The 27,914-nt window shown below is 37.6% G+C and overlaps 1 protein-coding gene across 4 annotated transcripts in view; it reads right to left on the bottom strand.

Annotated features, from left to right (window-relative positions):
• Positions 1-27,914, bottom strand: part of LOC116625425 (protocadherin-15-like) — a 1,687,848-nt gene that overhangs the window by 243,332 nt on the left and 1,416,602 nt on the right. For all 4 annotated transcript variants that reach the window (XM_032393940.1, XM_032393941.1, XM_032393942.1 and 1 more), the window contains 3 exons: positions 19,363-19,442; positions 10,823-10,916; positions 24-152 (listed from right to left, as the gene is read on the bottom strand). In XM_032393940.1, the coding sequence (XP_032249831.1) occupies positions 24-152; positions 10,823-10,916; positions 19,363-19,442 (303 nt within the window). The remainder of the gene's footprint in view (positions 1-23; positions 153-10,822; positions 10,917-19,362; positions 19,443-27,914) is intronic.

Here is a 27,914-nt window from a genome sequence, read left to right as displayed (position 1 = left end):
TTTAATATATATCTTCCACTTACCCGTACTTGACCCACGAAGGCATTGGTTTCTTCCTCCACCACAGACAGGTTTCTAGGCAGAAAGGGGTCGAACACTGGCGCATTGTCATTGACATCTGTCACCACCACATTTACGGTAGCAGTAGAGGTCTTAAAGGAAAAAAAAGAAGGACTAAATATGAAAGAAGTTATTTTCATGTTGATGTCATCTAATCGGTCATCTTGGAGTTTGTCTGTCTGAAATAGAGTGAGACCTTGCCTCACTCCAACTAAATCCAAAGCATCTCGTTGCTATTGTTACTCCTTAGCTTTCCAAAAAAGAAAAAAGAAAAAAAAAAAAAAAACCCAGGAAGTTTGCAATATTCAAGCATTTCAAAAAAACAGATGGAGAAAGCAAATGATGATATTACAGGGCAAACATCTTCTTGAAAATGTCAAATATTTCCTGGAGGCTTACTTTGAGAAAGTGATTTTACCTTTATCTTGTTCACATTTTATGGGTGGCAAGCTTTTGTTTATACACACATGTACCTGTTTTTCTCTGAAATGTAACATTTTTTTCTAGTTTATATCACTTACATTTCACACTGTGTAAAAATAAAAATGGTGTCTTATCAAAGAGCACAGTGCATCAAATGGGTATTTTCAGGTAAGTAAATGCTGTCAGAAAATACTACATTCATCATTTTCTGGGCTCACCTCTACACCGAGAGTTTGAGCACCACGTATCACTAGTTAACTGATTACCGTATGGTCACACAGCCCAAGGAAGTGGTAAGCAGGTACACTTAAAGTAGTATGTGCTACCTGGTTCAAAGGTCAGCCCTTGGCCGGCTGCAACCAGAGACTGTTATGTAGGTCAACAACTTTTGCAAAATCAAGGAACATCTTCAGATGTGAGTCAGGCTGGAAACTGTTCTTTCTAATCAAAGCCTGAGAAGCAGCACCTGCCCTGCACCCAGCTCTGTGATAGTGTGGGGCACATTACAGAAGCCTAGGGCCAGAATCAGAGAAAGAAAGGGCCCTTGGCTGGAGAATGAAAAATCCATCAGGCTATGATACTACATATGTGACAAGATGTAAATTAAAAAGTAGGAGAAATATGCAAGATGAAATAATTACCCAACTTTTGTTTTAAAAAATACCGACACAATTTGTCCTGATTGTACGTGATGTGGGGTGCACCAACGCTTGGCTCAGAGAGAATGAATCTGGGGAGATCCTGCAGCCGTCATGGGCTGAGGGATCAAACACTGGATTTCCTAGTGACCGAGGAGGCAAGGACCCGGTAAATGACTTGTCCTCGTCTTTCTTGTTGGGATCATTGACGTTGTACACTCTATTAGTAATGGTGCATGGCGTCTAGACCTTACCTCACTTCGACTAAAACCCAAAGCTGAAACTCCAATTGAATTAAGGCTGTTTGTCCCTATTTTAACAGAAGCAAAAGTATACACTCTTTTGAGCGATATGACTTTACTGCAAGCTTTTATAATTTTTCCACATGCAATATCCAGCAGTCATTTAAAAATCACCATGCATAGCAGGGAATTCTTGGGTATTCATAATGGGTTCTTTCTCTATTTGTGTCCTAGCTACATTGATGGGCTTAATCTGTGAAAATTCATACAGCTATTCAGTATGATTTTTACATATTTCTATATTGAAAAGCCCAATAAAAATTCTATTTAAAGGCATGCCAAGGGTGACCAGAACAGTATTATGTAGTCAAAACCTGGAAACAACCTAAATGTTCACCAGTAGTAGATGGTTTGATGTGCACAGTGCAATAATATATAATACTGAGAATGAACAGAGCATGGTTACAAGTACCCACAGGGATGAATTTCAAGAACATAAGGCTGAGGGTAAGAAGTCAGACACAAAGTAGCACGTACTATATGATTCCAAGTGTATCATATAGTATCACATTTCAAAGATTGGCACAGTGTCTTCATTGTGATAGAAGTCAGAATAGGGATCACCTTATGAAGAAGGGGGGCTTGGGACTAGCGCAATCATAAGGCTGGGCTCTTGGGCTGCTAATTGATTTCAGTTTCTTATTCTAAATATTGATTACATAGATGTGTTCACTATGTGAAAATTTATTAAGCTGCACAATTAAAGTTTGTGCATTCTTCTGCGTGCATATCTTCATGAAACCGTGTAATTTAAAAGATGCATGAGCACAAACACACTTGTATTAGATATATGTGGTTCTGTATAAATTCGAACATTTTCTGATTAGATGAAATACAGAAAATTTAATTTGCTTATTTTAACTTTTATGTATTTTCCACATTTTCTCGAACAAGGCTACATTGCTTTTATAACAACGACAACAACAAAACAGTTAAACAAATGTTATTTCTCTAAAAGTTGTGTGAGTTAAAACCAGTAAAAGGATGTTTTTACAGGAGCAGTATTCTCAATTTGCCTGAAGGTGAACAAAACGTTAAAATTGACAGCCTGGAGTCAAAATCTAAGAGTAGCCACACTAGAGTCTGCTGACTTTCCTTCAAATTGTCTGATCCTCTTTATGGCAGCCTGTCTGCACTTCCCTGTCAATCTACTAGATGGGTTTTCATCCTATTTTTTACAATTCCCATTCTTGACCCTATAGTGTGTGATGTTTTCAGACTGTTTCGGTCCTCAGTCAAAAACTATGGACTATAGCTAGGTAAGACAGAAGAGAGCTGGATCACTAAGTAATCTGAAAAGCTAAAGGACAAATCAACCATTTTTGTGCTAATAGGGGCTGAAATTTATGTATAGATGTATTTCTCCACATCTTAGTACTTGTATATGACATGAGGAATAAAAACTATGAACACATAGAATGATTTCCAACTTACGTATTTCTTGAAAAGTAGTCTAGAGACCACTTGCATCAGAATCACTTGATTAATCATTACAAATGCCCAGGCTACACATTAGACCTATTGACTCTATTCATTTAAATCTACTGAAATAGTTGTAGATTAGTTAGTTGTAAAGCACAATTATGTAAATATTTTTGATTGGTTCAGAAAGATGGTGACACTGCTTCAATATGGATCTGTGCCCTAGAGGAATTTTGTATCATATCAAGGACAGATTTTCAGTTGGTTAAGGTTGCCTACTTAGACTATCAGCTCAGGTCATTTTAAGTAAAGTTAATAAAAAGAACAATATGTCGGCAAACATATGTTCACAATTAATTTTAAAAATCAATTTATATTATGCCAATTAAATAAAAAAGATAAGATACCAAACTAATAAACCTGATTAGTGCAAAGCTACCTATTTCCCATTAAGAGAATTTGTCTTACTGTTTTTTTTCTCAAAAGTTGTATCAAGTTACAATTCTACTAGCTGGAAGTACTTGCAGTTTAGTACTATATTCCATAAATTATCACTTTTGGGGTCATTACTTATTTTAATTATAACGTCATAGATTTTATTTTGTTTTAAATCATGGATAAATCCTCACAATATGTATTAAATTCTCAACAATGCAAGCAGATATTTCTGTTGTAGCAGACCATTTGAATACAAATTTATTTACTTTTTTAAGATTTTATTTATTTATCTGACAGAGAGAGACCCAGTGAGAGAGGGAACACAAGCAGGAGGAGTGGGCGAGGGAGAAGCAGACTCCCCACTGAGCAGGGAGCCCAATGCGGGGATCGATCCCGGGACTCTGAGATCATGACCTGAGCCGAAGGGAGACACTTAACCAACTGAGCCACCCAGGCGCCCCTTACATTTATTTTCATAAACTGCTATGGCCTTGAAATAAAGACATCAATATGGTGCCACTGGTTTGGTACAGTATAAAAATGTGAGATTAAAGCCAAAGTCAAAAAAACCACAAACGTGTACATTCATCTACACAAACCATTTTTTTTATTCATGAGAACTTCTTTTAAAAAAAGTATTTTATAATCTTACTTAATTTTATATTATGGACTTTATTGACTCTATCAAGCTAATTTCTTAAATTATTGAAAACCTGGTTTAAGTGGAAGATATTTAGGGTGTTCAAAATGTATTCATTCTCTACTTACTGAAGATAGAATTATGATGACTTTCCACTGATATGAATCTAAATTTGAAACTATGTACTTATAAAGTGACAAACAGAAAAATTTGTATTATATGCTATATAATTGAGAAACAAAGAATGGAATGATACAGCTGCCTTTTTTTTGTCAATGTGGAAATGTATCCATATATATATATATATATATGCAAAGACCCTTTAAAACCTTTCTATAAACATGTATGTTCAAACTAACATTTATTAGCATGTTTAATTCCTTTCAATAAAAATGGAGAGTTGGAATCTGGAATAATGAGGGTGTGTCATTTAGGATCTGACCACTCTTGTTTTCATCCAATAGGACAAGGAAAATACATCTACTCTGTAATGGGCATTCTTCTTAGGCAATATCAATCCAAAATATTTTTATTCATAGCTACAAATCATCCTGTGACTACATCAAGAGGCAAGCCCGCCTGACCCAGATCATAGAGTTTCTTTGATGACATAGACAGGGTGCCCTTTGTACCAGGGAGGCTGACATGGGAGGCTTCTTCCCCTTCTGAGAATGACAGAATAGAAAATGTCTTCCAGAAAAGCCTTCCTATTCTGGATTATGGGGAGGAGAAGGGGAGGCAGAGAGAAGACGAGGATGCAAAGGTCCTTGTCTTCATCCCCTCCCCCCCTATTATTCTGGAAGCACTTTGGGGAAAGTGGTGGTAGGTATTGAGCAAGTAAGAGAACTTTGGGTGAAACGGTGGCTGACCCTTGTGGAGCATGGAAGCCTCCAGAGAAGTTCCATGGCAGTCACATCTAATAGGACATGGCAAGGAATATGGAAAAGTGGCAGAGACAAGTGGCCAAAGAGAGAAGCTGGGTTTCTTTGTGTGTGGCTCAGGAATTCTAGAGGCTGAGAGATCACCCTGTGAGCAAGGCCTTGGGTAAGGGCAAAGGACCCTGATAGTCACAGTCAAGTTCACGTCAGTGCTAGGCAGCAACAGATGCACCAAATACTCCAAGGAGTCAGTAGGGGACTGGACTGAGAGGCCAAACCAGACACACCAGGCAAACAGAGACCGGCAGAGATGGAGAGCGTTTGAGCTGGGTGCCCTCTTCCCGGCATCAAGAACTAGTAAGCACACCCTGCACCTGTACAATTTTAGGATGAGAGTAGGCAAGAGAGGAAGAGCAGCTTCACTGGTGAGTACATGTTTACCTTGAAAAGAGTGGTTAAAACAAGAGGTTGGGATGTTGTTTCAAGCAAGTGAAGTGTGACCCGACACAGCCCAGGGACATATTACCATCTAGGCAGCAGAGTGGACTCAGGAAGATTAGATTAGGGATTTAAAAAAAGGAGCTTTTAATTCTGTGCATATCTGAGTGCAGTGTGAGGAGAGTATATACTTTATAAATATCTATATTGTAATAATATGTGATATAATTTATTATATATAATATAAACATAGCAGAAACTAGTAGAACTTCACAGATTATCTCACAATTTAAAAAAAATCAAACTTCTGGAAGATTTATTTCAGAAAACACTAAAAATGTCAGTATTTTATTCCCAAAAATGAGAAATATAAATCTATGTTTTTCAAAGAGAATGAACAAGTAGCTCATTCTCTTTTAAAATTACATGGTCATTTCTTCTTATAAGAGTATACACCCAAATAAAACCACTGCATTTTTGCTTAAAAAAAAAATATATATATATGTGTGTATATATATATATATATATATATGTGTGTGTGTGTGTGTGTATATATATATATATATGTATCATTATCCTGTTCTAAAATTTTATTAAATGAGCTATATTGAAATTCAGTTATTTGCATTTCACCCACAATTCTTCTCATATATTTTTTTCTCGTTAATGTTTCCTATAGTTTGACTAAACAGTTAAGTGTTCAGTTTCTAGATTCTAATTGCTTATTTATATTGTCACATTTAAAAGACATTCAGTGGGGCACCTGGGTGGCTCAGTTAAGCATCTCCCTTTGGCTCAGGTCATGATCTCAGGGTCCTGGGATCGAGCCATGCATTGGGCTCCCTCCTTAGCGGAGAGTCTGCTTCTCCCTCTCCCTGCCTCTCTGCCTGTTTGTGCTCCTCTCTCTCTGTCAAATAGATAAATAAAATCTTTAAAAATGAAATAAAATAAAATAAAAGACATTCAGGGAATAATGTCAGTTCAAGGCCCAAGCATAGACGCTAAGTTTCCTGCCAATCCGGAATTGTAAGACATCACCAGTATTCACTATGAAAGCCATAATTGAGGAAGTCAAGCTAGGAATTCTAGAAAATTTTACTGAGAGCAAAAACCATGATATAATCAAGTTATCTATCATATAGTTCAAGAACGAAAACCATATTGCTGAACTCATGGAAATCTGGTCAGAAATATCCACACTACAGAACAACTTTGTATTTTGAATAGGAATGCTTCCCCATTGGGAAATGACAACTGATAAATTTGTTTAAAAAAAAAGAAAGAGAAAATCCTGACTTCTCTTTGCATATTTATATTTTTCACTGTGATTTGCATATGCGTATATTTTGCTGTGCTATTGTTTTATAGACAACTACAATCCACAAAGCCCTACTTACTCTTATCTTTCAGCCCAGTGTAGATAATAAGATCTAAGAAGCATTATGCCAGGTGTGGTCTCTGAAAGAGCTCTAGTTCAGGTAGAGAAAAGGGCAGACTCTTCTTTGCCTCTCTGCAAAGCAGAGCAGATGCCTAGAGTTGCATTAGTCATTGTAAACCCATTAGGTAAGTAGACTGAGGAAGAAAGCAAACACAGGATAAATGGCAGAGTGGGTAAGAGACAGCAGGAGCCCCTGCCTGAGCCCTTCCTGTCCACCCCTATGTTTTTTTATATGTGAGACAAACAAACCCTGCTTTGTTTAAGCCCCTGCTGTTTGGCTTCCTCTTACAGCCAGCTTCCTAAAGGCTATCCCTACCACTGCTTGTTGAAGGAGTTCAGAGAACATCACCGCAAAATATGCCACTTTGCTAAATTGACTCCTTTGAATGAAAGACACTTGAAAAAACAGCAAATACAGGAAAAACACTCAGTCCTTCCTTCTTTTTCATAAAAGCAGGATATTACATTCCCATGTGAAAGATGGACTCCCTGTATCAGAAGGAAGGTAACATTTTTATTATCAACAAGCACAAGAGGTTGAGACAGAGAGAATTCTATACAAGCAGACCTTGTTAAAATAATTCACACCTCCCTTTAGCCTCCCAACAGAGTTTAGTTGCCTTCCCACACCCGCCTCTCTCCCTTTCCCCTACTTCGAAAGCAAGTGAGTTTTGCCAATTCTTTGGGTCTTCATTTCCTTATGGGGGCTAAAACATCATGTAAAATTTATATAAATTTGTATGCTTTCTCCTCTTAATCTGTCTTTGTCACTTTAATTTTCAGACCCAGCCAGGGACCTTAAGCGAGGGTAGAGGAAAACTTCTTCCTCCCTGTGGATCAAATTATATCCATAAACATAATAAGGTTTGCCCAGATTTTCCAATAAAATTTTCCAATAAAATGTATTTTTAGTTCAGATTGGTTGGACTTAGTTTAGCTTAGAAGTAAATAATGTTACAAAGAAGCCTCTGAAAAGAATTTGCATGTATGTTCCTTCAAAAAATGCATTTGGGAGCTATTCTAGATGCTATTATTATAAGGTAAAATGTAGCTGCTTATAAAAAGTATATGATATACAAAAATTTCGAAGTCTTTTCAGCTAAAATGTGAAAATATTGGAATAAAACATGGTGGAAGCTTTCTTAAGGAATTTTCAACTTTATAGATTTGCAAAGAATTCCAAGTAAGTGTAAATAACTATTTAATTCTAGAAAGTATGAGTTTATCTGTATTCATGATAGCTGAAGAAATCTAAATATTTATAATAATGAGATATTTAACTTGTATAGGTTTTTTTCAGCTACTATTGACAAAGTTGATTTAGAGAATGGAAAAAAACCCAAGAACATCAATAACATTCTTTCAACTTTGTCTACAAAAACATTAGCAATGAGCAATAGAACATTAGCTCTCTTTTCCCTTAAACATATTTTTGGGGTGGTAGGGGAGGTGGTTTTCCATGATGAAATTATCAAATTATATCTTCACATGATCTGTTTCACACAAATTGCTGGTAATAATTTTGATTTAAGAAGAAGGCATAGACCTGGGGTCTGTGTTCATTAAATATCTTTCTTCAAAACCATAATCATTAGGGTTAAAAGGTTGATTTTACCATATCTCTACAAAGGAAATAAGTTTACAAGTGTAGATAAGAAAAGCACGTCACAACACAACACTGCAGTGATTGTGTTATCACTTTCTCCTTCAGGAACCCACAGTATGTGCCCACATAGATGTTCATCCCTAAAATTATGTAAATAATGGAATTAGCTAAAGAAGCTTTTATTTGAAACCTAAATGTTCCTTTCTCTACTGATATTCTCAATACAAATTTTGAAAATAAAACACATTTACTTAAGAGGGTCAGAATTTTAAAGCTGAAGGAGACCTTACTGATCCTAGAAATGAAAACAGGGGGGCTGCGGTCGTGGGGGCGGGGACGAAAAATGCTAAGTGACCCCTGGCCAAGGGGACTGAGATAACCAAGTAAGTAACTGGGAAAAAAAATGCTCTAGAAGAAATTAACCCAGAATTTATTCTCAGTTTTGGATGTGGGCAAACCCATAATTAGTAGATTGAGATTACGTCAGATATCTTAATATACTATTTTTTCCCATCTGTTCTCTTGTCTAAGAAATTATTGTTAAGACCAGATTTAAAGGGTCCTACCTATACCACTGCCATTAATATCTGATTTGTAATGTGACATCTTCCAAAGCTGTGTATTATTTTCTTTTTTTTTTAATCCTAATGATTTTTTTCTATCCTAATGACTGACCTGAATGCCACTCATTTATTTTACTTCTACTCATTTATTTTACATTATTGACACCCCTTCCTCCATACTGAATAATGCCTTCTCCTCCTCAGGTCCCCTCTCATTATCTTCTAGACAAGTTGCCAGTTAATCTTCAACATGTCAGATTCTTTCATTTTCTTCTTGAGCGCCGCATCGACTTCTTTACATAGATCTAACACAGGCACACTCTTAATCAAGGATGCTGCATATATAAAATCAATCTGAGTTTTATTTTTCTTCACACATCTAAGTACCTTCTACTGGCCCCACTATTTACTCAGATTGTTCTGTATATTTTATTTTCTACATGTAACTGTTTTACCTAATGTTTGAGCAATGGTAAATGGTTTATTATGGGCAGATTTATCAAATTTAATTAATGATCTTTATCTATTTTTCTAACTTTTAATTAAAGTAATAAAAGTGTCCGGGTAGCAAGTTTATATGCTTTGTTTTGTTTTTTAAGATTTTATTTATTTATTTGGGAGAGAGAGAGAGGGAGAAAGAGAGAGCATGAGTAGGGGGAGAGGGATAGGGAGGAGCAGACTCCCAACTGAGCAGGGAGCCCAACACGGGGCTCGATCCCAGGATCCTAGGATCCTAGGAGCACGACCTGAGCTGAAGGCTGACGCTTAACTGACTGGGCCACCCAAGTGCCTCAGTTTATATGTTTTTATCATGGTAAGATTTTCTGAGCAATCCTCCTCAAATATACGCCCCCAGCCAATCTATCATACAGATCAAACAAGTCATTTCAAGTCATGTGGGGCCATGTTACTATTTTAATTGGGTGAGCCTTGCCTAGACTCCTAAACTGAATTTGAAATTATTTCCAGAGAACAGTGAGTTGGTCCATAAGCATTTGACTAAAGAAAAAACTACTTTGCATCATAGAAATGGTAAAAAAGCAAAACAACAAAACAACAACAACAAAAAAAACAGTCTAGTACCTGTTACCAAAATTTGAAATGTTACAATGTTAAAAAATTAGAACAGCAGTGGTTGTAAGCACGTTAGTTTAAAGAATACAGTCAAATGGGGGCACCTGGGTGGCTCAGTCATTAAGCGTCTGCCTTCGGCTCAGGTCATGATCCCAGGGTCCTGGGATCGAGCCCCGCATCGGGCTCCCTGCTCGGCGGGAAGCCTGCTTCTCCCTCTCCCACTCCCCCTGCTTGTGTTCCCTCTCTTGCTCTGTCTCTCTCTGTCAAATAAATAAATAAAATCTTTAAAAAAAAAAAAAAAAAAAAGAATACAGTCAAATGATTTTAAAACACTCCAGAATGACTAAACAATTTCTTTATTCTTAAAACTGATTTTTGGTGCAGAGAAAATAACATTTATCCTCTCTGGAATTATGGACCCATTTAAACCACTTCCATCACCAAGGATTAGTCAGGATCCTGAATGCTGCTTACAACTTGTGGAATCAATCAACCTGGTTTCCTAAGTGCTTCAAGACATCTATCCACACTCTGCCCCCCAACAAAGTGACATGAAAGGGAACAGGTTCCAACAGAGTCAAAACTGCCAGGAGACATTTCAGAGTATTGTGCTGATGATGATCACCATGGAATGCGTTTTAGACTGTTAGATTTCATTTTCCCCATAAGCTGGGTAAGAATGCCAATCCCAAGTATGTATTCTGTCAAGTCAAAAAGTTCCACCACCCTGACAGATTCAGAGTATAGGTTCAACTATTAAAAGAGCACTTCTCCAAGTATTAAGGGGCTGCTCTGGGTGAGAAGAGATTAATTCCCAGACTCATGATTATGATACACTGTTTCAGAGCATCAGACTACCAGCTCTGTTCTTACTACCCATTGTCCCCAGGCTGAGTACTCACCCCATCGGGCCTGCCGTCTGAAGCAGTGACGATCAGAATGTAGCGATCGGTGCTCTCCCTGTCCAGGGCTTTCCCTAAGGTTAGAATCCCAGTACTAGTGACAGAGAAAACAAACAAACAGATAAGACACACAAAGATCTTAAGTCACAGGGAGCCTTTCTCCCATTGGGAACTACTTTCCACTGTTTTTTCCCTTTCAGCAAATGTAGCCTGAATATTTAAGATGCGTAATTCTCAGATTCATGTTGAAAATTGAAAAAAGCTTTTAAGGCTGTTGAGCTTCTTAGCAACAATGAAAAATTGCCAAACTGAAGGAGATAACCGAACTGATTCTCCAGCCTCCAGGAGAAAAATAAAACTGTGCTTAATTCATTCCGGGAAGAAAGATATCTATCTTGTTTATGATTATGTCAAAGTTGGAAGACTCCATTAATCTTTAGCAGTTTCATAATCCTTTGAATCAAGGAATGGTTTCTTAGAACTAATATATATTGCCATTTCCATTCATTGTCACATAGGTAGCCATGCTGGAAATGCAAACATCTTAATCCCATCTTTGACAAACATTAGCAATTAACATCTATTTTTTTCTTCTTTCTTAATTTCAAAACAATTGAGGCTCATTGTACAAAATTCAAAAATATACAGTGGAATATTAAAACTCTCATAGATACTGTGATTATTTTTGTAACATTTATTTTTATTCTCTATAATAATATCTGAATACATTATATCATTTTCCAAAGAGGAATCAGACTGTGCATTTTACATCCTATTTAAGAAAACATAATTTCATGAGCATTCACTCTCTCATTTTATAATTTATGAAAACAAACTTCTGTCAGATACACTAACAATTTTATCGTTTTGTTATTCTTTTGAAATTTAGATGGTTCTTAATTTTATTTATTATGTAATGGGAGATGAACAGCCTCTGGACAAATTCTCATAATTTGAATATTTTATACTACTTCATGCCCTTTCACTGTTTAAAATAAATGCCTCCAAGTATTTATGTCTTTTTTCTGCAATGTAATTTGTTTTATAACAGTTTTGTCACTTATAATGCTCTCTAAAACAAGTTCCACATTTATGTCTGAGATATTACCATCTGATATCCTACATGACATTTTAATAAAGTCCTAAAAAACATCTATTGTAGTGGACAAGTTATATTAATAAAACATTAAAACATTTATTCAAGCATAAAAACAATCTTTTTTGATTGATAGAAGGCTTTCACATTTTAATACAAGTGCTTTTATTGTTACACTAGAATTTAAGCCATTCACATCAAACATGGTAGTTGGGTAATGAGACTCAACATCAATGAATCAAAGTCAGAGTCCCAGTTACTGTGTTTTACTGTGTTGTTGATCATACAGACTGAAAAGTTCTAAATGTATGGTAGAACTAGGGAAAACTCTACGACTTGTACATTTTTAAATGTTCTGTCAAAATAACTGAAAACCAATTCCCAGAGTAGTTCATAACAATGGCTTTTGGAGTAACTTCCCACACTGCAGATGGTTCAGATAATCTCATTCTAAAATGACTTCAAGAGAAAAGTAAGACGTGTATTGCTTCAGAGACTTATTCACAAGCTACTTAAGAAATGAGAGACCTGAAAACCCAGCCATAGTACAATGAAAGAAAAAAAGAAAACTGAGTTATTGCTTTCCATTTTTTCCCCCTCAGTTTAAGGTTCAAATCTCTATATTCTTCTTTATACATTAAATTAGAAAATCTCTTGAAATATATATAGTATTCCCATTTAGAGCTGTATTATACATAAAAAGCTAATTTTTAATGGTCTGGTGTTTATCATGGAGACAGATCTTTGCTTGAGATGATGTGTGCCAGTGAGACAGGGTATTTGGGAAATGGAGAAGGAGAGAAAAAATAGGTACTATTTTTTTGGTATTTATAGACTAGTTGATGGGTACACACAAGCATGCTTTCCTGAAATTCCGGAAATAACTAGCAAACGTGAGTCTTCCTACCAGCTGGCTGGAAGCTACAGACCAGGATACATGGGGCTGCATTTAGGAATGCAGGAAATCTTCTAAGTTCCCATAATAAAAATATGTAAGAATCATTTCTGTTAAAACATCAACAATGGTGCTACTTAAATTTTACATGACTGAAAACCTATCTCACAGGAGTGACATCAGTGGTTTTGAAGATGGCCGTCAGCATCCCCAGTGTGACACTATGGTACACGTTTCTGGAGGGAGCAGAACTACCCTGATTCACAAAGACTTGTGTTTGCCATTCTGGAGGCTGCCTGAAGGAATAATGCATGCTGTTTGTCTTTATTTTGCCTAACTCAGAGCTCACTGGAGGCAGAAAAGCAGTGGGTTTTTCTGGAAGACTCTGTAAGGCAGGAAACAACCTGCAGTCACCTGAGGCAAAGATCATAGCTGAGGCATACAAGAGAGCATTGGATGCCTGGGAGGAAAGATGGGCAGAGAGTTTCTTGGGAAATTGGGGCACTTAAAAGCACCCATGTATACTTGGGAATGGAACAGAATTGAGAGTCCAGAGATAAGCCCATATGTCTGTGGCCGACTGATTTTCAACAAGGATGCCAAGATCATTCAATAGGGAAAGAATTGTCTCCTCAAAGGGTGCTGGGGCAGTTGGAGATCTCCACGTGAAAGAATGAAGTTGGACGATTTTATTACACCATATACAGAAATTAGGTCAAAATGGATCAACAATCTAAATATAAGTACTGAAACCATGAAACTTAGACAAAAATTCGAGGATAAATCTTCATGATCTTAGATTCGACAATGGATTTTAAATGGGACAGTAAGGGCATGAGCAGCAAAAGAAAAAAATGGGTATACTGGACTTCACCAAAATTAAGAATTTTTGCCATCATAAATAAAGTGGAAAAAAAAACCCTAGAAAATGAGAGAAAATACTTGCAATTCATATATCTGATAAGAATCTGGCTCACCAAATGTATTGGGGACTCTTAAAACTCAGCAACAAAAGTACAAATGACCCAATTAAAAAGTAGTCAAAGGACTTGAACAAGATATTTCTCCAAAGAAGATACAAACACGACAAACAAGTACATGAAAAGATACTCTTCAGGGAAGTAGAAATCAAAACTACAGTGAAATACCACTTCACACCCACTAGGATGGATATAATTAACAAAACAAAACAAATGGGGAAGTAACATGTTGACAAAGATATAAAGGAATTGGAACCCTTATACAGTGCTGGTGGGAATAGAAAATGGTCTTGTCCAAACAGTTTGGCAGTTCCTCAGAAAGTAAACATAAAATTACAATATGGCCCAGCAATTCCAATTCTGGAAATATACTCAAAAGAATTGAAATCAGATTCTTAAATGCACATACGTATGTGTCCATAGTAGCAGTATTCACAATAGCCAAGGCATAGAAAAACCAGCCCAAATGCCCATGCATGGATGAATGGATAAACAAATTGTATATACAAACAATGAGATATTACGCATGTATGAAAAGGAATGAAGTACTGATGTATGCTTCCACATGGTTGAGCTTCAAAACATTAGGCTAAGTGAAAAAAGCCAGACACAAAAGGTCGTTTGTTATATTCTTCCATTTATTTGACATATCCAGAATAGATCAATCCACAGAGGCAGAACATAAATTGGTGGTTTCCAGGGGCGAGGGGAGGGGCGGATAGGGAGCAGCTGCTTATTGGGTTGGGTTTCCTTTTGGAGTAAAGGATAAAGATATTCTGGACCTAGAGACAAGGGGTTGTTGTACAACCCTGAGTCAGCTAAATGCCATTGAATTGTTTTGAAATGGTTAATTTTATGCTATGTGAATTTCACTTCCTTTATATTAATTAGATTACACAGAATTCCCTCACTAAACTCGAAGGCTGTATTTCTGAAATGTGTGGTGCTGGACAAAATCAAGCTTTTTGAGACAATGAGTTGCTTTGCTTAACCATGAAAGTGGTGTTCAAAAGTTGTCTAAGCCATGCAATTAAAACGTAGAGGAGGTTATCTACGTCCACACAAACCAATCTGCTAGCATTTAAAACCTGCTTCTCCCAGTAGCCGCTTTCCCAAATTGCACTGTCGATTAGGAAATATTGTAGCAGCCACGTCACTGACAGAAATTATATCACAGGTTTCAGGCTTTGTATCCTAGGCTTCCTTGAAACGTTGTCAATATATCCCACTGGCTGCGATTTAATATCGTTTACACTTACAAGTGTCTGAGTCTGAGAGATTTATCGTGTTGCCCCTGGGCACCATGTTTCAAGCCTCATGATGATATTTAGAGAGGCTAGAGTATACTTGAAAATGTGTGATTGCTTCAAGTCGGATGTGGTGTTCTGTGTCAAATAGTGATTAGCGGTTAGCAAACGCAGACGGGCAGAGGGAGGTGGGTATTGGCAGAGGTTCAGAAAAGAGGACCATGGCAGGAGCTGAGGTGGTGAGGGCATGAGAAAGTAGTTCCATCTGAATACGGATTTGGAAAGTAGGCATGACAGAACAGAAAATGCGTATCATTTTCTTCTATGTTATGTAATCTTCAGAGTAATGCACACTGATGTGAAAAATCTAATAAGCTTTAAATTTAGGGTCAAACTGAATTTAGTCTTGTAGAAAAAAAATTAAAATGCCAGTGAGGATAAAAAGAAAATTTTTCAAATAAAATTCTAACAAGGGGCAGATCTAACTCTTTGAGGTTCTTCTGTTCAGCGTTTGAGCCTTTCAGTGTTATATCACATCCCCTGTATACAATTCCATTCAGAGGAATTCCTCACTCTCCTGCTATAAAAAATGTCAATATTTGGCCACCACCCTAGAAAGGAAGTGTTGTTTGCATCTTGTTTAAATGTTTACTGATCTGTGGCTATTTGATGAATTTGCTGTATCATATGCAACAATCAACAAAGACATTATGAAAAGTTGTTATAATAATGCAGTGCGTTACAGAACCACACAGATCTGGCCATTTAACAGGTGATATGGTATGATTTTCATGACAAATGCTTGTGATTTTTAGGAACAAGGCCTTTTCTTTAAAGAGTGGGTTACTTTTGTGGCTATATGACTAATCCAATACATTAATATGAGATAACAATCCAACATTTTGCAAATCCAAACTAGCATTGAAATGATTCTTTATTACTACTGATTCTTTTAAGGATTTATGAAAACTTTTGGCCTAGTTTTATTTCAATAGAACAAGTAGACTAATGGTTTTGTAATGACGATTATTGCTAAAATTTGTATCATAGCATAAATTAATATAATATTTAAAGTAAGCAATGAACATGTACTTTTTTTGTTGTTCTAAGAAGGAAAATGTAACCAGAAACATTATTTGTATACATTATAGTGTCTGATAAGGTAGACCATTCTTTCTTTTCTGTTATTCTCTAAAAGAGTACCTGAAGTATTCGAATCCTTAAAACTTAAATAGAAGCAGTAGCGCAAATTTGCACAGGCAGCCCAGAAGTTTCAGAGAGGGAAGGGATTGAAATTTCAACTTTTCCCCATTTCAAATGTGTGGTAATGGTCTAGGATAGCCTGCAACTACATTGACAGCAAAGCAATGAAGCGGCTGCCGTAAAATGACCATGGGATAGAAAGCAACGGACCTCGCATGCTGGACCCTGAATCAGGAATGGTCATCAAAAGAGATCATGCAATCCTCACAAGGACGTGCCCTCCTCTAGCTGTCCTGGAAGCATTCTCCACTTAAGGAGTTGATGTAGGAGCTGTGGTATAAGCAACTGTGGTCAGTGTAGACAAGGAGGATGCTGCGTCGACATCTTTCACACCTGAACGAATCTCTGGGACCTAATGGTGTCTCGTTGATTTCAAAGGCAGAGAGGAGAGAAATAGTAGAGACACACTTGCTAGGGTAGGAGCACAAGGGGAGAATTTCTTCGGTAAAATTGGTGGCTCATCAGCTTTCCCAGCCCGCAGTTGAAAAATCTTTCAGCCTTAGGGGAAAAGCAGATAAACACAGGAGTGGAAATCCTTCGCAGAGAGTAAGGGCTGGGCTTCCTGCTTGCTCAGGCAGGGGAAAGGCTCACTATTGTCTTTTTTAAAAAACAGCTTTATTAACGTGTAACTCCCATATGATCAAACTCACCCACTTAAAGGGTACAATTCAGTGAATGTTGGTATATTTGCAGGGTTGTCCAACCGTCACAATAATCAAATCTGGAACATGCTCTTCACTATTAGCATCACCCACTGGCAGTCTCTCCCTGTTCTCTCCCATCCCCAACCCCCAGCCCCAGGCAACCACTAATCTACTTTTTTTTTTTTTTAATCTCTATGGATTTGCCTATTCTGGACATTTCGTACAAATGGGATCATACCACATGCTGCCCTTTGTGAATGACCTTCCACTAGCATAATGTTGCTAAGGTCTGAGCTACGCTGTAGCAGGTGTCGACACTAGGTTCTCCTTTACTGACAAAGTAATTGTATGGATACACGTTCTGTTCCTTGTTCATCTGTAGATGGACATTCCAGTGGTTTCCACATTTTGCTATTGTAAATAATTCCGCTGTGTACATTCTTGTACAACTTTTCATGTGGATCCATGTTTTCATTTCTTGAGTAGATATGGGTAGAATTACTGGGTTATACGGTAACTCTGTGTTTCACATTTAGAAGAAATGGCACATTGTTCTCCAAAGTACACACTGACTTTACTTCCCCTCCAGAAATATATGAGGACTCTGAAATCTCACCCATACTTCTTATTTCCTTCCTTTTCTCATTATAGACATTCTACATAGGTGAGAAGCAGTATCTGGTGGTTTTCATCTGCATTTCCCTAATGACTGGTGATCACAAGTGAAACTCCACACACTGTTGGCCATTCATAAAGCTTCTTTGGAGAAATGTCTAGTCAATTCCTGTCCACTTTTATTTGGGTTATTTCTCTGTTTATTTTTGGGTTATAATAGTTCTTTGTGTATTCTAGATATACTTACATCCTTTATCATCTACATTGTTTAAAATATTTTCTCTCAGGCTGGGGGTGGTCTTTACTTTCTTGCTACTGTCTTTTGAAGCATATATTTTTCAAATTTTGATGAAGTCCAACTTATCTGTCTTCTTATTAATCACTTGTGGTTTTATGTCATATCTAGGAGAGCATTGCCTAATTCCAATCATGAAGATTTACTTCTGTATTTTCTTTAAAGAGTTAAATGCTTTTATCTCTAATATTTAGGTCTATGATCCACTTTGAGTTAATTTTTGCTAATGCTGTGAGGTAAAGATCCAACTTCATTCTTTTGCATGTGGCCCCAAATTTCATTTATTGTAAAGGTTATTCTTTCCTGGATGGATTGTCTTGGCCTTTCTTGGGGGGAAATCGATTGACCATAAATGTTATGATCTGGTTATTTCTGGACTCTTAACTTTATTCTAGTGATCTATACATGTACTTTTATACCAGTACCATTCAGTCATGATTCCTATTAAGGTGTCCCTTTAAAAAAAGTTTTATTTCTTTTGGGATGATTATAAATTACAGCTAATTGAGATTTGTATGTATCTATGGGGGAAATTCCAAATAGTTAAGTCTTTCCATTTTTTTAAATAGAAGTTTATTCATCTGTGAAATCGAAAAGTCTGAGAATTACTGTTTCCGGGCAAACTCACTCATGGTTGGCACGTCCTAGTTAGAGTGAAATTACAGGTGTTCCTCCCAAGACCAGTGACCATGCATGGTTCCCCTGATTTGGCATGATGCACCCATGTTCCTGAGATGAAAGCAGTGCTTGGCTTATCTGTGAAAATTCTCACTTTGTGATCATGGACCCCGTTCAGGTTTCCATTCTTTTAGGGAGTAAAACCACCCATGGACACACAGAAAGAATCAGAGAGGTAGCAAGCATGACTCCCTAAGGACCAGCCCTACGTGACAGCAACAGGGCAACTTTGCTCTTAGACAAGGGCAGCCAATGATCTCTCTGCAAACCTCGGTGTCTCCTTCCAGGCTCCTGGCTTTCTCCTGCCGCACTCCGAGGGGAGTAGAGTGACACCAATAAACACCCCAGAAGGCTTAGCAGGGCCATGGCAATGTTTTTGTCCTAGCTTTTTCAGAATATACCTACATTCCTCAAAAACGGAATGGTAGACTTCGGTGGTACTTTAAATGTGTTTGAATTATGCTTTGTCTTACAAAATTCTCTTTGAATGAACAATTTAGTGCCACATTACTCTTGGTAGAAATGCCCTTGTTATTATGAGTAACTGACAACTTTAAAGGGATCTAATTAATCCCAGCCTACAAATAAAATGTTTCCACCTCAGTGGATTTTTACCTAGTGAAAATGTTTAAAATAAATAGTCTCCTGGGTAAGATTTCTGAATTCAGAATTATCCCCCGCCCCCCGATCTCATTAGCATTCATAGGGAAAAAAAAGTAAAAGAAAACTACAACCAGCTGAAAACCCCTGATTAGAAGTCTGTTCCCCCACCGGTACACTGTTTAATGTCTTCAAAAAAATATATTTTGAAATCATTTTTAACTTACGTTTCCGAAAGATTGAAAACTCGTTGAGGATCTCCGTTCTCAATGGTGTATGATATTGGGTCTCCCTCTCTATCAGTTGCCTTCAGAGAGAAAACATGATTGAATTATCGAGTAATTGATACAGGTCCTAGTCCATACAGTGGAATATAGGAGCTGGAAACTAACAGCATGGAATATCCACAAGACTCTTAAGGGATAAAAAATGAGCTAATTCAGAATTTCATATCTGACCCCAGCATTTCTGTTATTTCCTCTCATTTGAAAGCAGTAACAATGAATAAGAATAATATTGCCCTAATGTGTACATAATCTTACCTGGTGCAGAAATAGATCAATGGCTCTTTTAAGGTTTATGTATTTAATTTACATGAGTGTATCTGTCTAGTTTAAACAAATGTGTTACAGTCTGCATAAATGTTTACAGTGTAGAGAAACTGTCTAGTCCACTGGTTTCTTTTTCTGCTAAGCATATATCAAGTCAGGAAGCTTTATGGTTAAGAATCCTGAATCTGAAGCCAGAAACCTAAATTTGAAACTGGCTCCCCTTACTAAATGTGTGATTATTTTTCAACTTCTTCATTTGTAAATGAGAACTTTAACAATACAAAAGTCAATCAATATTGGGAGGTTTGACTGACATTTCTGTCCAGAAGTCAAATTTTTAATTAAGCCAAGTGACCACCTTTTTCAGGCCTGCATTGTATTTCTTTTGAGCAATGATTTTGCATTATGATGGATACACACTCACTAAAATAAAATGGAATGAAATAAAGTAGTAAAATAAAATGAAATAATCAACTAGCTAGGGTAATATCTTGAAGCATTCCATTTCTAGCTAAATCTCAAATTTTAAATTGCTTTGAATTCATTATAATAGAAATGTCAGAGTAGAGAGTAAGAAACAAATATTTTTTTTAAACAGGCTCAGTGGAATTGATAGTAGATGCTTGATATTTTCCTCTTATTTTTCTGTTCTTTGCCAGGCAAGTATTAGCCAAAAAGAGAAAACAGAACTACAAATAATGACACAGTTAAGTTTTTGAAGAAACACAGAATTATGCTAGATTTAGTGAGACAGGGAAACTGAAGGACTCTATAAAAATCTGCTTTTTGCTCCTTTTCCTGCTTCTATTCTTCCTGGACCCACATCCCCACCTTATACATGTGTTGTAGTATGTCCCCCTTGTAAGGGATAAGGAATTAATGATTTCTTTGGACTCCTCTAGCACAACATATAACATCTAAGGGGTGGCCGGGCAAGAATGCCTGGATGAGGTCATCTCCTGTATGTTCCAGACTGATGAGGGAGCAGAAGGCAAGCAGAGGACAAAGCACAAGCTAACACCCTGCAACCTCTCCCTAGCCCCACTCTTGGGTGGGACATGTGTGACATTCTTCCAGGAAGCTCCCAACTATCTTTATGTTAATGCCTTGCTAGAGGGCAAAACAACCTTAACTTGACAATGGCAAAGCCCTGGTATCTGGTAGGTCCTCTTTAGCATATGCAAGTTCTTTGGAAACCTCCCTTTTCCTTACTTCCCCAACCCCATAGTATATAATCAGCCACCCCTCACAACCCCCGTACAGCAGCTCTTTCTGCCCACGGGTTCTGCCCTCTGCTTTAATAAAACCACCATTTTACACCAAAGAGGTCTCAAGAATTCTTTCTTGGTCGTGGGCTCCAGACATCACCCCACCGAACCTCACATATATTCTAAAACCACACCAGGACCACCCATGCTGGACATCTCAACCCAACACCCTTGGCTCCAGGGAATGTGACTTATGGAGGACACCTGGACACCTGTCCTTGTTCTCACCCGCTCCTGAAAGCCTGAAGGACATGCACACCACAACACAATCCTCAATAAAATCCTCAGACCCTGAATAAAGATGAGACTCTCTCTGCTTTCCTTTCTGTCTTCTAGACACTGCCTGTACCTGTATTCTCTCTGTATCTTCAATAAACTCTGCTCTTACCTGCTGCTGGCTTGCGTTAGATTTCCATCCTGCCTGCAGCCAGGCACCCTCCTGGCTGGTCCTGTGGGACCCTCTCTGGGTCCTCAGTACCTTGAAGTACTTATGTCATTAAGAGACTGCTTGTTACCACTGAAAAGCTCACACTAAAGTTTTTCCATTGTTTTTCTCTTTCAGTCAGTCATTTTTACCTGTCATATTGTTACAGATATTATCAATTTCTTTTTGTTTGTTCATTGGAATGTAGTTGCTGCTGCTTTCTGAAAGACAATTTATTATCTTGTATTTTCATAAAAGCCAGAAGAAATGGATTCTGAAGCAGGATAGCTCTGTGTAAATAATGTTAAGTCCAGATTAATGTTCCCCTTTCTTCTTATGTATCGAGTCTAATACTTAATATCGTTGCTTAGGGATGAAAGTGCTGTGAATGCTGAGTCATTTTATTTATTTAAGTCATTATGTTGTTATGTCACTAAAATAATAAGGGAGAAAAATTCCTAGAGAATTTTCAGTTTTTTCATCCACATTAATTACTTTCAATCCCTGAGGTACCTTGAAGTACTTCCTCCAGTTTTGTTTGACCATTTCAATACTTAAGAAATGTGAGAGCCGGTAATCTGCCTACTTCAATCTCATGCGAGGGTTGTGTCCATATTGGAAAGCTTGAAGACCCAGGATTTGGAAGGAAATCCTTATTTGATTGTTTTATTTCTTTCAGTCCTCTGTATTTGTTTCAGGATCTGTGGCCAAGGGCATAGTAATTAGGGAGGATTCATCATTTCTCAGTCAACGAAGCAAGGGGGGGATGGGGCTATCAGGATCAGACCTCTGAAATCTATCCATTACATGTGTTAGCACTTGTGTAAGTACTTTACATCTCTACTTGTCCGTATTTAAGGAGAGAAACTATTTCAAGTTTATTTATTTATTTGAGAGAGAGAGAGGGTGAACAGGGTAAGTGTGGAGGGAGAAGGAGAGAGAGAATCTTAAGCATACTCCCCACTGAGCACAGAGCCCGACTCAGGGCTCGATCCCACAATCCTGAGAGCATTACCTGAGCCGAAATCAAGAGTCGGATGCTCAACCGAGTGAGCCACCCAGGCGGCCCAAGGAGAGAAGTTATTTAAAGGAAGAAATAACACATAAGAGGAATAGCTGGAAAAATCAGAAAAAGCAATGATTCTTGGAGTATTAAGATATGATTATGTGCATATTTCTGACCTAAAATACATTTCTAAAAACATTTTTTAAATAGTTTATTTTTTTTCTCCTAGGGGTGCTTGGGTGGCTCAGTCGGTTAAGCATCTGCCTTTAGCTCAGGTCATGATCTCAGGGTCCTGGGATCTAACCCCACATTGGGCTCCCTGCTCAGCGGGGAGTCTGCTTCTCCCTCTGCCCCTCCCCTTTGCTTGTGCCCTCTCTCTCTCTCTCAAATAAATAAATAAAATCTTTAAAAAAATTAAAAAATATATTTTTTCTATATATAAGTCTAGCTAGCCATCTCTAAATGATGGGCAGAAATTCAAATATGATATTGAACAGTGAATCCTTAAGTTAGAATTCATTGACTATTTACTATGTATCAGGAACTATACTTGCATGCCTTGTCTCATTTAAACCTCAGAGCAACCATATAGTAAATGGGAAATGCAAAGGAGTTCAATTCTAGGAGTCTTTCTGGCACCACTCCAATTAGAGTTCCCTATAACTTACTTAATTTGAAAATACATCTTTTTTTTTTTTTTTTTTTTTAATCTGGAGATAAGAGTAACTCATCTTAAAAAGGAAGAAAGTAGTGTGAATGTCTTCCATAACAGAACAGAAAGGAATCTCTCATCCTTCGTGCAAATATATATTCCGTGCCTTTATTTCTGATCAGTCGGGTCCAATCCAAGCCTTCTGAGCAAGGTGTGGGAGCGTATGGGAGCCGTCGTCTTAGGGAGCTTTGCTGGGTGTGGGCTCCGGAGCCAGCCCCCTGGGGTGTAGTTCTGGCCGTGCCATTTCCTCTTAGGCAAGATGCCTAACGACAAAATGAAGCTAACAACAGTAACACACACAGTATTCACTCATGGATTCAACAAATAGTTATGAATCATCTGCACTGCGTTAATGAGCCCTGGGGTTTCCATGCAGACAAAAGTCCGTGAGCAACACAGACAAGAATTCTGCCTTTGTGCAACTTACACTGTAGTACTGGCAGTCAGAGACAAAACAAAATAATTCATGAAAATATACAGCTTTCAGATCTCTATAAATGCTGCGAAAATATGAGGTAATTTAGGAAGGGCATAAGGGAGGTGGGGAGGGGGTTGCAGTCATACATAGGTCATCGGGAAAGCTATCAGGAAAATGTGAACATTTGCAAACATTTGTGAAGGGCCAGAGAGCAAGTGTTGTGGGGAAGGGTGTTCTGGCAGAGAGCACCCGGAAGGAAAAGACCATGAGATGGAAACAGGCCTCATTAATGTGAGGAAGAGCAAGCAAATGGAAAACCAGCTCCCGTTTTGCTTGGCCTCAGGTAAACAACCTGAGGCTAAATACCTCGGGTTAAATAACTGAATGATGCTCACTTTGGACAGCTAGCAAGGAATAGAATTATTCAGTCCCTGGTCTGCTGATAGATGTTTAACAACACAATGAACTACAATCAAGCTAATTGTCCTGTAATGTTTGCTCGTAGGCCAAAGAGTAACTTTTAAAGATCAACGCCACTGCTGTTTCTAGTCTGCTCAACCAGGTAACTCACAGCATATAATTCAGGTCTCCCAGTTGTCAGAAGCACCAAGGACACAAAAGTATTTATCTCAATAAGCACGGTGCTTAGACACTGGAAAAAAGGAATTTTGAAAAAGAAAACAAATCTTCTCTAAACTAATATTCCATTCATGTTAAAGACGAATACAGCCATCAAATACCATCTGGTAGACTGCACTTTATGCACATAGAATGATTCTGCACATTTCACAGGACATTAAGACAAAGCACCTGCCCCGAGGGATTCTAAAATAGATAAAAATCAACAGATTTAGATGATCTTTTCTTTTCTCACTTAGGCAAACAAGTTCTGATTTATGTTATTAAACTACTCGAGAGCAAGAACGGAGGTTTTCAATTCAGTACAGCAGTGTTTCCAAAAATGTGTATGCGGGCACCCTGGTGTCAAATACTGGCCCTTTAACAAAATGTTAATGTTTACAAATCTATTTCGATGAATAATGCAGACTTTTTTATGTCAAGAAGTGCCGTTTTGTCATGTATGATCCTGATATAAAATTTCCTTCTGGAAATAAGTTCATTTATGTAAAGAAGTCAGATTATTCAATTTTCTAAAAAATATAAGTAAATTGATAAATAAGATGCAGTGTAACATATCTGAAACTTGGAAATAGAGCTCACATAGAATGTCCATATGATACAGGAGCGTACCCGAACACCTTCAATCCTGTCCAGCTATTAACTCTATTTCTCATTGTTCTCATTTTCTCTTGGAACCATCTTGATCGCATTTCCAACCATCCCAAGAATACTACACCGAAACTGCTCTTTTCAACACACCGAGTAAATTCCATATTAGTAAAATCACTGATCAGTCCACAGTCTTTGTTTCCATTTGTTTCTTTGTTTTGTTTGCTTTTAATGTGACCTCTCAGTAGCATCAGGAATAAATGATCTCTCCCTTCTCCTTAACACACTTTTTTCCCCAAGTCAACTTCAGGACATTTCTTCTGGGTCCCTGTTCCTGATCCTCCTCACCTCCTTGGCACTTTAAAATCAGCCTTTGGATGTCTTCTACTTTCACTCCCTCAAGAACCTCATCCAATCTCAAAGTTCTAAGTAGTACTTAAATGCTCAAGACCCCAAATGTATATTTTCTAGTCCAAACTTCTTCCCCAGACACATACCCAACTGCCTACTCAGTAGCTTTAATTAGATGTCAAAAGACATTTCAAATTTAACATGTCCAAAATTGAATTATTTCTCCTCTGACATTCTTTTCATTCTGGCTAATGGAAATCCAATCCTTCCAGTTGCTTGGGCTGTAACTTAGTAGCCATTCTTCACTTGTCTTCTCTCCCAAATCCACAATCACCAACAATCCTCTAGTATCTAACCACAAAAGAGAAAAAAAAAGTGGAAACCACTTCTCCCCATGTCCAGAAATATCACTCCAGGCTAGTCTGGACTACCGAAATAGCACCTTAACTATTTGCACAATTTCTCACATTTCAGTGCAGACCATTCTCAATAGAGAATCCATAGGATCCTTTTAAATTTTAAGTTTATTTGTGTCACTGCTCTATTCAAATTCTTCCATTAGTACTCAATTCCACTGAGAATAATTATCTCCACACTTCTCCAGGTCCTTGGGGACTTCATTTCTATAGGTTCCCTCCTCTCTTATTCTACTCCTGTCGCATTGGTATCTTCACTGTTCCTCAAACACACCAGGCAGGTCTGAACTTCAGGGCCTTTCCACATACAACCGAAGCACTCTGCCCCAAATGAGCCATGCCCACATGGCTCATCTTCTCACCTTCTTCAATTCTTTGCTAATGTCACCTTAGCAAAATCATCACTGATCAAATTGTCATCCCCCATATACTCCTCTCCATTTTTCCTCATGTACATATTCACATAGCATTTATTATCTCCTAAAATTCTGTATCACTCACATATATTTTGTTAATTTTTCTTTTTCTTACTAGAATGTAAGCTCCATGAAGGCAGATCACTTGTCCGTTTTGTTACTAATGTGCTTTAGTATTTACAATTTGGGCTTGCCTTTGCATTTCTTGTGGCCAAGAAGATAAGTTTAGTGTAATGAAGGAAGTGTAGTGATCTAGTTTGTTTTGTACTTCAATCAACTATATTTACAGTAAAAAAAATGTACTTTGATCTTCATCTTACATACCCCACATTTGTCTGTCTCAGTTTTTTCCAGACTCGAGTCAGAAAAGACATTGTGACAGAGAACACTAGCCCTTGTTACTACTGCCTATTGGTGGCGGCTAATAATCTCCAAAGGTAATCTAATTACTGTGGGGAGATATTTGGCTCCCGTCAGTTCTCAACACTCAACATTTGGTAATAAACCAAATAAATACAATACAGAAACAACATTTTTAATGCTAAAATAGCTAAACAAAATGACTCCTGTTCAGTTTTAAATAAATTGAAGAGTGTATGTGTGTTTCCAGGCCTATGGAGCTCTGAAGACCTACAAAGCCCCTACTTAGACTCTTGCATATTAGTTCAAGGGTTTCTCAAGCCCTCCCTCACACCCTACGTACTAGTTCCCAGACATCAGCACATCAAAACCAGATTTTCAAAATAGTGGAGTTAACAGAGCCAGGCCAATTGAATGGACTAAGCATACAGCTAATGGTCTGACAGGACTGAGGGAAAAAGACAGAAAAATCTATTTAAACAAGAGCATGGGGATCAATAAGCATAGGGATCCATTAAGCCTCACATACCACCATACCATTTGTTGATATAAATATAGAATTTAATTTAGAATCTAAGAGTCACATTAGCCTGTGTTCAGTAAGCCAAAAAATGTACTGGGCAACCATTATAAAGAATCTATTTCACGTTAGGTATCAGGAATGATATGTCATGTATTACAGTCCCTACCTTTGAGAAAATTCCCATCATTGGTGATATTAATACTGAAAAAGAGTTAAATAATGTTCAGAATACTTTGATTAAGCCTATACTTATAAAAAATAGCCCAGAGCTAGTAATCATAAGATTGAGGACCTAGTCCTAATTATCTCAGTTTTAACTACCTGAACTGGGCTCTGTCACTGAACCTATATTCTCAATCATTAAATGGATAAATAACACTTGAAATGTATAGTCTATATAGTTGATGTAGAATCAGATGCGGCAACGGATGTTTAGAAAACTCTAGAGTTCTATTCAAACTAAAAGTATTGTCTAAGGAACTGATTTAATTTGGTAACTAAAAATCTTGAGCTTTAAAGCAAAAAAAAAGGGGGGATAAAAGCTGTCACTTATTAGCTATGCAAATCACTAAACCTGTTTACGTCTCAGTGACTCCATGTATGATATTGAAATAAGATTATTCTCTTAATACATTTTTTTGCAGTTGATACCTGCATTTAAAAATGAGCAAAAATAGAGCACACAAGGGAAAGACTTCCAGAATGGCTGAGTGAAGTCCTCTCCCATGAAAACAACCATGACTACTAAAAAATAGTTTAAAAAAATTAAGGTCTCTGGAAGTTGTTCTAAGAGTGTACAGTAATGAGAGAAACATTTATTTTAAAAAAATCTACAAAATCTCAGTAAGAACAGCAGGAGTCTGTGGCATTGGAGCGATAAGGTATTCCCCCTCTAAATCTCAGCCAGCACAGCATGAGAGAAGGTCTACTGTGGCAGGTGTAAGCAGAATCACTGTACCCCTTCTCCCTCACAGCACCAGTGAAGGACTATGGCATCTGCCCTGGAGTGACAGGCCAACAGCATTCCTTATCCTCTGCCTGTCAGTCCATGTTGCAGAAACCCACTGTCTGCCATCTGCTAATTCTTTCTCCATCTATAATGGA

Source organism: Phoca vitulina, unplaced genomic scaffold (assembly GCF_004348235.1).
Source record: "Phoca vitulina isolate PV1807 unplaced genomic scaffold, GSC_HSeal_1.0 scaffold78, whole genome shotgun sequence".
Taxonomy (NCBI): Eukaryota; Metazoa; Chordata; class Mammalia; order Carnivora; family Phocidae; genus Phoca; species Phoca vitulina.
Note: the sequence above shows the minus strand (reverse complement) of the source record. Positions and strands in the feature narration are given on the sequence as shown.